Source organism: Eleutherodactylus coqui, chromosome 4, assembly GCF_035609145.1.
Source record: "Eleutherodactylus coqui strain aEleCoq1 chromosome 4, aEleCoq1.hap1, whole genome shotgun sequence".
Taxonomy (NCBI): domain Eukaryota; kingdom Metazoa; phylum Chordata; class Amphibia; order Anura; family Eleutherodactylidae; genus Eleutherodactylus; species Eleutherodactylus coqui.
In genome coordinates this window covers 252,683,034-252,696,813 of record NC_089840.1, presented here as the reverse complement: position 1 = coordinate 252,696,813, position 13,780 = coordinate 252,683,034, and the positions used below count along the sequence as shown (strand labels likewise).

The 13,780-nt window shown below is 42.4% G+C and overlaps 2 protein-coding genes across 4 annotated transcripts in view; one reads left to right on the top strand and one right to left on the bottom strand.

Annotated features, from left to right (window-relative positions):
- Positions 1-13,780, bottom strand: part of GOLGA7B (golgin A7 family member B) — a 227,428-nt gene that overhangs the window by 154,555 nt on the left and 59,093 nt on the right. The window contains exon 2 of one of the 3 annotated variants that reach the window (XM_066601095.1): positions 11,482-11,545. The exons of 1 other annotated variant lie outside the window; for it this stretch is intronic. The gene's annotated coding sequence lies outside the window, so the exon portion shown is untranslated. Of the gene's footprint in view, positions 1-4,514; positions 4,593-11,481; positions 11,546-13,780 lie in introns of those variants that run through there. One more of the 3 variants, XM_066601096.1, reaches the window with a different exon arrangement.
- Positions 1-13,780, top strand: part of SFRP5 (secreted frizzled related protein 5) — a 71,268-nt gene that overhangs the window by 25,010 nt on the left and 32,478 nt on the right. Inside the window, exon 2 of the mRNA XM_066601092.1 lies at positions 854-931. Within this exon, the coding sequence (XP_066457189.1) occupies positions 854-931 (78 nt within the window). The remainder of the gene's footprint in view (positions 1-853; positions 932-13,780) is intronic.

The following is a 13,780-nucleotide window of genomic DNA, read 5'->3' as shown; positions in this document are numbered from 1 at the left end:
TGCAGAACCACATACGTATACTCAGTGTTTTATCTGTGTTACTGTGAGAGGGCACTGGGTTCAGGTTTGCGGTTTCCCCTACATCCTGAGGAAGCGGGCATACAAATTGGGAGGTGCAAGTAGGAGTGCTAGGCCCAGCTCTTGTAAGGACTCCATTGTCCCTCTATCCACATATACATGTACAGGCTCCATAAAACCTCATGTTCTGGCTCTGGGCAGACTGGTTCATTAGAGGGCCAGGTGGGTAGCGGTAGCGTGGAGGCACCACTGGTAACTCTCATAAACTCCAGAATCTGTTGCCAGGAAAGAAAAGTTTTACTCTCTACCTGGTTGTCATGTGTTCAGTCCAAAATGCTCTACCCAGCACTCAGACGTTATAAGTCCAGTTAACTGGTTCGATCAGGCTGTCTCTTACCCAGATTAGTAGTCTCTAGCCATTGCATATTTTCACCAACATTGTCAAGCAACTAGGAGAAGAGGGTATCGAGGAGGCAGTAGTTCCTCTGAAAGTTGGAACCAGCTATACTTTGTCTGAATGCATCTGTCCTATTGACGAGTTCATACCCATAGAGCTGGTACTGCACACTACAGCCTCATACACAGGGGAGTATCCCCAACGGCATAGCTGCACAAACTCCTCCACTTCCTATTCTTTCCCATTCGTAAAGCTGCTCCTCATTACTGCCCTCCTTAAAGTCACAGCAGAACATTAAGTAAACAATAAAACAGTCAGTAACCAGGAAGCTCAGGATGGACAGTGCAACACGTTCTACCCTATAAGAGAATGCAAAAAATGTGAATTGAGCAATGTTATAGTATGGTGGCAATTCAATTTTTTCTTGTTTGTTTGCAGGAACCAAGATCTGCACTCAGTGTGAAATCGAGCAAAAATCCGAAACCATGAGGGTTCAATATTGTGCAAGTGATTTTGGTAAGTGAATGTTCCTGTATAGAACGACGAAGCCCTGAGGGTTCAATATTATGTATCACTGGCTGTGCGCTAACTTCCTGATGAGTTTAATCAAAGCTTATGCAACATGTAAACTGAATAAGCAGAGCTACAGTGTAAAGCATGAAGGAGGAGCAGAACATGTGGCTAAGCTGCTGATGAGACAAGATGTCAGTTTCATACTGCCTTGTTAAAAAGTACATGTCATCGTTCAATCCGAATCCACAAAAATGGATAGGACATAAATTATTCTATTTCTGTGTGAAGCATTGGGAAGGGATAGTCCTGTATAATGAGACATACTGCAATAGTGGATGAATTAAAGTGTACGGTTTTCAACAAATTTTCATAAATATACCAGGCTCTCTTTACTGTCAATTGCTGCTATTTGCACTGTTTCATGTATGAAAGCCCTGATTTTCAGATGATCTTTTTAATATTTATGCTGTTCTGCTGTTTGCAATCCACTCCCAGGGAGGGGGTCATGTAGCAAGCCTAGCATTTTGCCAGTAGTTCACTGTCCTTACTCTCTTGCCCTTACTTCCCATGCTGTGTTGCACTATCTTTGGTCCAATCAGAATCTCAATGCCCACCCCTCTGCTTTCCCTGGACGATCAGGCATTTAGAGACATTCTTGCGAAATGCTTAGTAAATCCACTATAATGTGTGTGTAATGTGTGCACAGATGCATACTCAAATACTGTCACAGCAGGAGAGACAGAGACTGTGAATAATATTATCACAGTGTTTGCAGATCTGTCAGCCTGCAGTTTATAAGTGCATGGGAGCCGCCTGTGAAGATAGCACTCTCCCATGTTGCTATGGAAATGTCCCTTTCTCCTTGTTACTACAGAAGCTCTGTACCTTACAACAGAGAGTGGATTGCAGAGAAGCTGGAAGGGAGACCCCTGGTGGCAGCAACTTCAAACGTGGCTTATAGTGGTAAAGCAACCAAATTATTAATGCAAGTATATTGCAGAAATGATGAGACTAACACAAGCTGGTAGATGAGCAGAAGTTGTCTAAAAAGTTAGTCCCGCTTTAAGATTAGACTCACTATAGAGTTAGAGCTGACTAATCATAGCTCTACAATAAGTCTTTTCAAGATATACAGTCTAGATAAACCATAGTTATATATCAGGGGTGCTAATCAGGAAGCCGGGAGCTTATAAAGTGCAGTTTATAAGAGGGGCCGCCGATACTAGTCGCGCATATGTAAATTAAAGCTTTTAGAGGTTATGAACTACTGTGGCTATGTGACATAAAGTGGTGAAAATAGAACATTTTCTGGAATTCCTGTTGGATAACCCATTGAAGAACAGCTGTGAGCCTCTTCCTTGGCCTCGCTGATAACAGGGGGCGATAGATGGCTCTGGACTATGCAACAAACGTAGATTTGTTAGATTTTAGGGTTGTTGGCCCTTTAAGTAGTACTGACTCTTGATCAGACAATAGGAGTTTTCTGACCAATAGATGTAGTGATATAGTGATATACCTCTAGGATGTGTCAGTGCTTCCTGATGAGTGGTGATCTAGCTCTCGGCAGCTTCATGGGTCCCCAGAATGAAGGAGCTGCAGTATTATAGTAGTAGTCCCAGTAAAGTGAGTTATCCCCTATCCACAAGGTAGCAGATCTGGTGTATCCAGGAATGAAGACAGTGGTGGTTGCACATACGTGCTGTTGCTCCATTCATTTCCATGGGACTACTGGAGACAGTCAAGCACTTGAACTCAGCCATCTCCCGCAGTCCTATTTATATGAATGGAGAAGTAGTGTACATATGATACCACTGTGCCATTCACTTATGGATGCAGTGGACCCCCATTCTTGGGAGTAGAGGGGTCCCAAGTGTGATACCATAAATCAGCGCCTTATACCCTATCCAGTGGATAGGGGATAACTTGTTTTTGTGGGACAACCCCTTTAAGTAAGCACTTAAGGACAGCTCTCTATAGAGAGGCTCCCACAGTGCAAAGAAGAAGCCAAAATTCGTTTGTTCTTGGAATTGGGGCGGCAGAGGTCAGACCCCAATTGCACATAAGAAATACCACTTTAAATGGGGGTTCTCATCGAATTTGACAAACATTAAAGGACTATTCCCATCTCGGCTTTTCATGGCCGAGATGAGGAAATCTGGCGCTTCTGGCCAGCGCTGCTTTTGTAGTAGAGAACTATGGACACAGCGTACATAGTACAGCGTGCTACACTATTTACGAAACTCGGGGAGTTATGGAAACAGCGCAGCATGCTGTTATATACTGTTTCACTAGCTCCTATTCACTTCAATGAGAGCTACAGAAACAGCTCTGGGCTGAAGCATTTGACTATTTCCATAGACTCCAGCCGAGTGGCCGGTAACAATAGTAGCGGTTTCCCATTTTGGCTATGAGAAGCCAAGATGGGAATACCTCTCTAAGACATATATCATCCTCCAGCTCCCTTCACTTCCCATTTAATCCAAAATTTCCTAATAGAGTATTGGAACACCAGCTTTCCATACCAAACAACCTCTGGGGCTTATCTTTCTTGTCTCGACTAAAATGAACATACATGCCCTTCCAATCCGATTGGGCATGTTTATGAGTGAGTCGGATGTGCAAATGTTGGACCAATAGGAAATGTGTATGGCCACCTTAGAGGTCACCGTTGCATTAAATACTACCATTTGATTTTCCAAAAACAGTGGTTGGGATCACTCGCAACTTCCAAGGTGTCATTGGCATTTGGTGACAGTGGTGGGGCATCCAAAGGCATCATAACATGTATTGTTTTATATTGTACCATCATTATTCATCATTGTGCAATTACTGGTCCCAATTCCACTTTTTCTGGTGTCTGGGAGGCGTATTGCTCTCTTCATAGACCTGCAAATATTTCAATACCCTTGTGGGATATTTTAAAGCGACCCTCCAGTTTCGGGTATGGGTATTTTACCTGCCATTGTTCTTCTCTGTAGTCCCTCCCCCAGTACCAGGTCCCGCTTTCTGCTGTCTAAGATGGTTGACACAATCTTCAGACTAACTAATCCCCATAGTGCAATGGTAGTGTTAGACTACAATGCACAATACGTGCTCTCTGATTGGCTAAATTTGCTTCTGTAACCAGTGCTGACCAGTCAGAGAAGAGTGTACAGTGTGTATAAGGTAGAAAGAAAATTGCTATGGCCATCTTGGATGGCTGAAAACAAAGCCTGGAGCCAGCAGATTGGAGGGATGGCAGAGAAGAACAACTGCAAGCACTATACCCCATCCCCCTTCCCCTGCCCCTCCTGCCCTTGGACAGAATTTTGTCCCAAAACTGGAGGGTTACTTTCAGCAATGCCTGATCAGCCTATCCATGCACACAAAATCTTCCAGAAACACCCATTTTGGGGATAATTGTCTAAGCCCCCAAAAGCCCATTTCACAGGACAATCAGAAGCCATGGCCCTCAAGGTAGTAGGGTTTGCTTGTGACTGTGATGTCTATGCAAATAACATAGCAAGACCCCAATATACTGTAGACAGTAAAATGCTGTTTAGGAACATGAAAGACTCAAAAGTCTTTAGAGAAACATTGTTCAAACCTGTTGTTTTCGGTGGGACTGGCCAACTATCTGATATGTATGGGGTCTCTGAGCTCTTCCTTGAGAGATGATGTCAGCAAAAAAAAAAAGGACCGGGTATGTTGAATTTCATTGGCCAATCTTTTTTCGCCTTCCAGGAGATAAGCTACTGGAGAGAAAAAATAGACAGCTTTTGAAGGTGTATCTTAAAGGGGTATTCAAAAGGTGATAAAAAATCGGATTCGTGGTGGTCTCACCACTGATACCCTCACTGTTCCTGAGAACGGTGGTGCTACATTCCCCCTCCTCCTTACTATGGTCTTGTTGCACCTCCTGCAATGAGTAGGAGATTGAATAGGGTGGCAGTTGTACATGTGCAGTTCCACTTCATTCATCTTCAATGGAGCTAATGGGGATAGTCGAGTGCTTGCACTTGGCTATATCCATCAGCCCCATTGAAATAAATGGAATGATTGCCACACATATTCGGCAACTGCTCTGTTCAATCTGATGTCACTACGGTGCAGAGAGTCTGTAGTCGTGAAAAGAGGGAGACACAGGACCCCTGTTCTCAGGATCGGGGGAGGTCTTAGCTATGAGATCCCCACCAATCATAATTTTATCATCAACCTTATGGATAGGTGATAAAAGTCTGTCTTGGAATAGCTCCTTTAAACCTACCCTATGGATTAAGAACAAAATTCTGTCCCAGGACCAGAGAAGGTGGGTGCCGTATTACCTGCATTTGTTCTTTGGTATCCATCTGATTTGCCAGTTTGGTATTTTATTTTTGGCTGCCCAAGATGTCTGAAGTGATCTTCACACTACCTAATCCCCATAGTGTTAGACTACTAATGCACTATTCTTGCTCTCTGATTGGCCAGTGCTGCTCATATGATCAATGCTTGACAACCAGAGAGCAACGCACAGTGTACATTAACTAGGTACAAAATTGATGCAGCCATCTTGGACAACCCAAAACTAGAACCAGAAACGGCGGAATGGATGGATGTCGGAGAAGTCCAGTGTAAGTAATATAACCCAACGCCCACAATCCCAGGGCAGAATTTTTGTTCTGAACCTGGGGGGTCACTTTAATATCTAGGATAGTCAAATAAGCAGTGAGAAATTACATTTTCTGAAATGTTCATAAATATTGAACTCTTGTACGTGACGCCAAAAGATGGCAAGCTGAAATATTCTCATGTAAAGAACTAGACATGTGCATTCTCAGGGATTTATTAATGCAGTCTAAGGCTTCTTTCACACGAGCGCATAAATGGCGCATCTCTACGTCCGGGCATATATATACGCGCCTATGAGAGGCATTGATTTTCAATGCACTAGTTCACACGGGCGAATATACGACGCGTAAATACGCTGGCAGCGTGAAAAATAGAACATATACGCGGCTGGTTCATATACGCTCATCCAAAAGATAGTTCTGGAACTATCTTTTGGCCAATATACGCCGGCGGGTCCTACAGACTCCTATGGGAGCAGGGAAAGAGAAGGGAAGGGAAGGCATTTTTGCAGTGTCCAACGTTACAAAAAGCTTACAGGTGCCTCTATATAGGCACTGGAAGGCATCCTGAGGATTTTGGCAGAGCGAGGGAATTCTGGGGTGTGGCGTATTTTTTCGCTAAAAAAGAGCTCACGGTTGTGTGAATGGATGAGAAAACGCTGGCCATGATTGCAGAAAAATGCCATTTCAGGTGCTTATACAGAGTGGGCATGAAAACGTAAAAACGCCGGCGCCGTTTATGCGCTTGTGTGAAAGAAGCCTAAATCAACAGGAAAATGACTTCCTGTGGCAAAGCCCACTGGGTAATAGCCTGATTCAATCAGTTAACTAGATTAGTGAAATAACGGCTAGTGAGCAACATGGCATAATAGAAGCAAAACTAAGGATATCTCAGGGCATCTCAACCAAGGAGCTCAAGATGTTTTTAGATTGGATCCAAGAAATCGGCACAACATTGTCCATTTTTTCCCCTCAGATGATGATTATTATCTCGTTATTATTTCCAACTTTCAATGTAGCTCCCACTTACTCTGGCGCATCGTTTACAGATCTGTGCCTCTGGGCACAGATAGGCCCGTTTCACACAAGTGTAAGATGTTTGTAATACTGATGTGTTACACAGAGATATCAAACGGGGAATGTCCTTCAAGGGGTGATACTTGATCAGAAGGTCATGGCGAATGGGAGGAGTCTTTTCAAGTGGTGTGGCTTATATAAAAAGGGAGGGGCAAAATGCATTCAGACTCTCTTCAATTGCCATTGATGAAAATAAAGTGTCTCCTCATAAAACTCAGTGAGTTGACATATCTGGTTACATTTGATGCAGCCCTATGGCATCAGTATTTCCTGATTGTTTGATCTGTATTTTCTGCCATTGGTTTTATGTTCTACTGGGCAAATGTAGCGCATGCTGCATTTATAACCACGTAAGGACACAACCCTTTTTTTTTTGTTTCATTTTTGTTTTTTTTTCCTCACTTTCAAAAAATCATAACTTTTTATTTTTCAGTTTACATAGCTACATGAGGGCTTTTTTTTTTTTTTGCAGGATGGCTTGTATTTTTCAGTGTTACCCTTAAATGTACCGTATAATGTACTGGAAAACTTTTTAAAAATTTCTACGTGGAATGAAATAAAAAAAAATGCAATTCCGCCATTTTTAGGGGTGGAGGGGGTCTTGTTTCTACAGTGTACACAGTGCAGAAAAAATGAGCTGATAACTTTCTTCTGTGGGACGGTATGATTAGGATGATAGCAAATTCATATTGTTTCAGTTTTGTTGTACTAATTTAAAAAAATACTATCATTAGAAAAAAATAAAATAGTTTTCTGCCGCCATCTTCTGACAGACGTAATTTTTTTTATTTTTCTATCGATATCATTGTGTTTTAGTTCATTTTTGCGAGACGTCCTGTAGTTTCTATTACCATTTTGTAGTTTGTGTGATGTTTTGATCACTTTTTATTAGGATTTTTCATGGAGGAGACATGACAAAAAAATGAGCAATTCTGTTGTTCCTTTTTGTCCTGACAACGTTCACTATGCGGGATAAATAATGTGTTACTTTAATAGATCAGACTTTTATGGACGCAAATATACCAAATATGCTTTTATTTTATTAATAATAATAATATGGGAAAAAGCTGGTGTTTTTTACTTTTACTTTATTTTTTTCTAGTAATTAGGGAAACTTATTTTTAACTTACTTTTCAATTTTTTTAAAAGTCTTCATGGGGGATTTGAACTTGTGATTATTTCTTCTATCATATGGTATAATGTAATATCCTCATAGGCATGCATCCTTCATTGTGCCCATGGGGACTTTCAAAGGAATTTTGATGAAACTGTTGTGATAAAAGTTACAGAAGTATTTCAGTGCACTATATGAGTGATCAGAACTTTGAATCATCATCTTGTCCACTACTGAGACTAATGAGGTTGAGATGTGTTCTCTTTTTCACGGAATAGCACAGTGCATTTGCACACCTCCCATAGACTTCTTATTCCCCAGTGTTAGCGAATCAACGAATTAATACAGCGAAATCACACACATGCCGGATTTCATGCAGATGGGATATACATTTGCGCACCCCCATTGTCTACTATTGAGCCTCAGGTGTGCAAATGCAGACAAAAATAGAGTATATTGCATATTTTTTCGCCCAACGGAAATGCAGGTGCAAAAATGCTGAATCTGAGGGAACCCATTGAAATCAATGGGTTCTATTCTCTGCGTTTTTGCACGTGCAAAATTGCCCATGTGAAGGAGCCCTCATTTAGCTACTTTGACAGAATTCAACAAATTGCCTTCTAGTGAAATATGGGGAAAAAACCAAAACAATCTATCAAACGTGTGGTGCCTGAATTGCAGTGCCAAAAAGTTACAATGTTGCCGTGAGCTGTGTTGCTTGGTACCCAATTTGTGCCAATCAAAGCTCAGCTTTTATTTCTGAAATTGCTCTTGCAAAATGAAGGCTGAGCTCTGATTGGTCGCTGTGGGTACTAAGGATAGTTTCTCTTTTAGACAGTTTTGATACACGTGCCGCTGTGTCTTTAGGGGGTAAAATGCATAACCAATAATACAATTCAGTCCACATAGTATGGAGGACTTGGCAACATCAATCAATAGTGCGCAACAGAAAAGATGCCGTCCCAAGATAAGGTGTATGTAGAGGTCAAGAGGTTCAATGAGGAAATGCCCTCCGGATTTTGGGATGGTTTCGGATGTAAGAGCGGTAAAAATGTTGCATATGTAAGAGTCCTACAAGAACAAGAAGGATTCGGGGTAGGGCAGGGTTCTGGTGGGACATCACTAACCAGAAGCTTGAGGTGGGTAGTGTGTACTGAGGTGGGGAAGAGAGCAGACAGAGAGTATGCTCTCTGTATGGCTGGACCATCTTGTCTTATATACATACCATACCACATAACACAAGGTTATCTTCATCTGGTGAGTAGGTAGTATTTACCCTGGTTTGGCTGGAAGGTATTCAGGTGCTCAGGCAAACCCTGAGTCAAACGGCTTGAATAGCAACGACAAAGGAGAAAAGCCAGCTTGATCACAGCTGTGATCAGTAAAGAAGTGTCTTTCGAAAGGTATCTGTGCGTAGACATGGTGTCACACGGTGGCTACCATTTATAATTTTATGAAATTTTTGTAAAAAAAGAAGAATTAAACAAGTGTTTTTTAACCACTTCAGGGGGCTTAAAAGAAAAGTAAAAAGAGCAATAAAGTTTTATTAATTGTAAAAAAAAGTTATAAAAGTTTAAATCACCCTCCTTTTGCCATATCTATAATTTAAAAATCTAAATCATAAAATAAAAATACATATTTGCTATCACCGCATCCGTAAAAGTCCGATCTACCAAAGTAGTGCATTTTTTTCCCTGCATGTCCGAAAAAAAAAAAAAAAGAACGACAGAAATGCACTTTTTCAGTCACGCTGTCTCCCAGAAAAAACGCAATAAAAAGCGATCAAAAAGTCATATGTATTCCAAATTGGTACTAACGTAAACTACAGGACATCCCGCAAAAAAATTAACCCTTGCACAACTATGTCGATGGAAAAATAAAGTTATTCTGCGCAGAAGATGGCGGCAGAAAATAATTGAAAAAAATTAAATGTCTTTTTTTCCAGAGTAGTACAGTATAAAAAAACTACACAAGTTTGGTATCGTAGTAATCATGTCAATTTTGTTGCACTTTGTGCGCCGTAGAAACAAGGCGCACCGAAAGATGGCGGAATGTCATTTTTTAAAAATTTTACTCCACTTAGAATTTTTTTAAAGTTTTTTAGTGCATTATATGGAACAGTAAATAGCACCATTTAAAAATACAACTCGTCCCGCAAAAAATAAGCCCTCATACAGCGACGTCGATGGATAAATAAAGGAGTTACAATTTTTTTGAAGGGGGGAGGAGAAAATGAAAATGGAAAAAGAAAAAGAGGCCGCGTCATTAAGGGGTTAATGAGCTGGCTTTTCTCCTTTGTTGTTGCTTATATACATACACTACGGGGTTAAAGCTCTTGGTTGGAATTTCCATAGTGTGGAATAAAGAGTACCACCGCACAGTTGCCAGTGACCTGAGTCTCAAACTGGATCGCTCCATGCTACAGCTGGTAGGCACTAAGTTGAACTTACACAATTATCCGGTTACCCGTCTTCTGCTGTCTAAGAGACTGTTACCCTGCGACTTCAGGGAATGGTTCTTTCTCCATTGTAACTTCTTAGTACTGTTTGAACTATATTACTGATCGTTTTCGGACCAGACCAGCCCACATGTTCTTTTTACTAAAGTTTTGGAGCAAAGATGTCCCGGCCTTTGTCTTATACCGTGCATCAACGCCAACTGTGATATACCGCTGCTCCAACGGTGCATCATAATGTAGTATGCAGTAGGCCCTTACCAGATCTGGTGTGGCCAAAGCCTGGCCAGGAAAAGCCTAGTGGAATTGCTGTAATCCTTTGCTGACAAAAGCTGACCCAAAGAGAATGGGGCTGTCCGCCATAAACCTTCCCCTGGTCTCCTGGTTCGGGCTGTTCTCCTTTAGTGATTAAAGGAGAACCCCAGCTGGAAACATGGTATGTACCTTCATGGATATCGAGATATCTGTGGAGACATCATGTGTTTCTCTCTACTTTAACGACGGTTGGTCTCTTGGTTTATTGGATGAGTCAGATTGCCGCCATAAATAACCCCACCATAATCCTTCTTTAGTCTGAGAGGTTCTGGCTCCTTGTGAAGTATAGGAGGCATTCCCCATCTTGTGCCATCATCTTATGCTTTTCCTGAAGTCCTAATTATGAGGAACCTAAGGAATTTGAGCCTCTTCAGAGGTAGTCACAGTGTAATCTTCTCTTGGCCCTTTCATGATTGGAGCTTCTATGGATGGACATTACAGCTGCGACCCCGGAGTGCAGCATAAAATCACGCTACACGTTTTCCATGGATCAGCTTCAGTAGGAATGCACATTAGATGGGAAAATCCAGCGATCTGAGTGACTTCCAACAAGGCCTGGTCATCGGTGCTAGACTAGCCGGACCAGGATTGCATATGCTGCCAACCTCGTTAGGTTTCGTCATGCAGCAGTGTGGAGAGTATACCGAGAATGGCGTGATTGAGATAAAACAGGGGATCCTGTGGACGGAAACAACTCATCAACAAAAGGAGTCAATCATTCTGACGAACAGGCACTGCATTGGCATGCAAACTTCAGCCGAATACAACGCTGATGACCAACTAACATATCTGAACGCACAACTTATCACTCCTTAGCACGGATGGGCTATAACAGTAGACAATGAGGCACCATTATGTCTAAGAGGCTCCAGTGGGCAAAAGAGAGCAAAAATTGGATCATTGAGCAGTGGAAGAACATCACCTGGTCAGATGAATCCAGATTTCTGTTTCCCCGTGCTGGTGGGAGGTCAGAATTAGGCGCAAGCAGCACAATGATCCCTACCTGTCACCTGGTGGAGTAATGGTGGGTGGAGTATTTTCTTGGAACACTCTGGGTCCTCTGATACCTGTGGAAGGACGCCGCAATGAATTGCTGTAATTCTGAAGATCTAAGAAGGTCCAACACAGTACTAAATAAGGGTCTCCAATAAAGTAGCCATTCAATGTACAACTCACTGTATCAACCCCACCCCTGAAAATTTGCTTGCAAAGGTTTACATACCCTTTAAGTCCCACCCTATGCCGGATTCGCAGTTTTTGGCTTAAATTTTACTTAAATTTTATCTAGGTCCACCACAAGCTGTACGTTCGGTCCGTAGGTGGTACTAGATTTGAAAATGTGTTTGCTGTTTTCTTGTAATTGCTTCATAATTCTTCTCTTAGGAAAATCTGCTATTTACTTTACTTCAGTCTCACATCCTCTCCAAAAGGCCATTATCGGAAAATCTAAAGCAAATATACAGACTTTTTTCCAGCCCAGTTTTGGTTTTCATTTTGCGATTTGTTTATGTATTATGAAATGCTGCGGGCCATCGCTGTCTCCGATTAATACGGCTGATAAGGGGTTTGGTATAAAGGCGATGAAGTTAGCATGCTCTGTTCATTAGGACTTTTGGCACAGAGGGATCAATCGGCTATAATTTCCTTAGCGTTTCGGGATTTAGAACAACATCATAAATTTATGAGAAGTGCATTTGTGTATGGGGCGCACACAGGAAATTAAATAACAGGTGGCATGGGTCTACTCTGAAGACAATATCATATCTGCATTCACCACAACAGTTTATATAAGTGTAAAGCTCTGAGTGGAGAGGCTAAGACTGGTGTGAACAGGTTCAGGATCGGTGGGCGGTAAGTCTTGTAGGGCCTTGTGGCGGCTCAGGGACAGGGGACTACATTTACTGTGGAAATGTGTACAGTTCAGAGGAGGCTCTAGTACCCTGTTTGGCTGTCTTTAGCCTGGATGCATAATGAGATACGGTTGGGCATGGAGGCATAGAGGTTCTGTATGTTATCCTGCAGCACATTTGCCCCCAGATGTTGCAAACGTGCCTGTAGACCCTCCACACTTGTAGGCTGCCAAAGCCAGTGTCCTGGGTAGTCCCATAAATGTTTGATCGCTGATAAAAATTGGGCACACCAAGGACGTATGACAATGTTGTGGGGACATTCCTGTGACCCCCTTGTGTGTGCGGCCAAGCATTATCCTGCTGGAAGCCGCCATGAGAGGAACACATGTGGCTGCAGGATGTCCAGAACATATCGCTGAGCTGTCATTGTCCCTCGTACCACTACTAGGGGTGACCGACTGTTGTATGCAATGGCCCCCCAGACCATCACACCAGCAGGGGACAGTGTGCCGCCCCACAGCAAAGGCAGGATTGAAGTGCTCACCACGAGGTCTCTGTATTCAAATATGACCATTGTTGGCTCCCAAACAGAACCTGGATTTGTCACTAAAGACGATACGGTTATAGTCCATAGCTATCCAGGTTTCTCATTAATGACATCACTACAAAACGAAGGGGACAGTGTTAGCGTGTTAATGCTGGACACGTAATGGATGCCATGACACAAAACTGCCTTCTGCTAAGCACCTAGAAAAGGTCTGGGCAGAGAAATATCTGTAATGAAGGTGCAATCTGTGTCTGGATGGTGGACAACAAAATTGTTAGATCTGCTCCTGCTTGTTGGTGGATCAAACAATCTTCTCCACTAGTGGCTTGTCTGTGCTGTCCGGAGCATATTCACTGTGTGTCCATATCCTCACATATCCACTGTTCCCAACATCTCCTAACAGCTTGGTCAGAACAGCCTAGATGGCATGCAATTCATCAAAACGACCATCCCAATTCCCTCCTTCCAATGATGTACTCCCTCTCAAAGTCTGTTATCTGGCCTTTGAGAGCATCGTAGAGGCATCTCATGGTCAACAATCTCTCAACAAGAGGTCAACTACACACAAGTGGCTTCTGAGAGCCTTTTTATCGGGCAATCGGGGAAGCACTTTTATGGCCTCTGGTAGGTGGCAAGACCCAGTGTGTGATCAGACCACGATTGTAATGAGTTACACATCTGTCTGAGACAGAACTGCAAGTTGGGTTCTGCATGCATTATTTTTTTTTGTGAATGAGAATGAGTGCATAGTGTTCACACAATAAAGCCAGTCAATGCCTGAATACGACTTGAAATCAATGGAAGCAAAGCCTTCTATTACACTTCTGGCCCCAACCCTAAAACAGACATCCGGTTCAACTGCACAGACTTGAGGATGAGTTGATCGGCAGGGATTCCATGCAGCC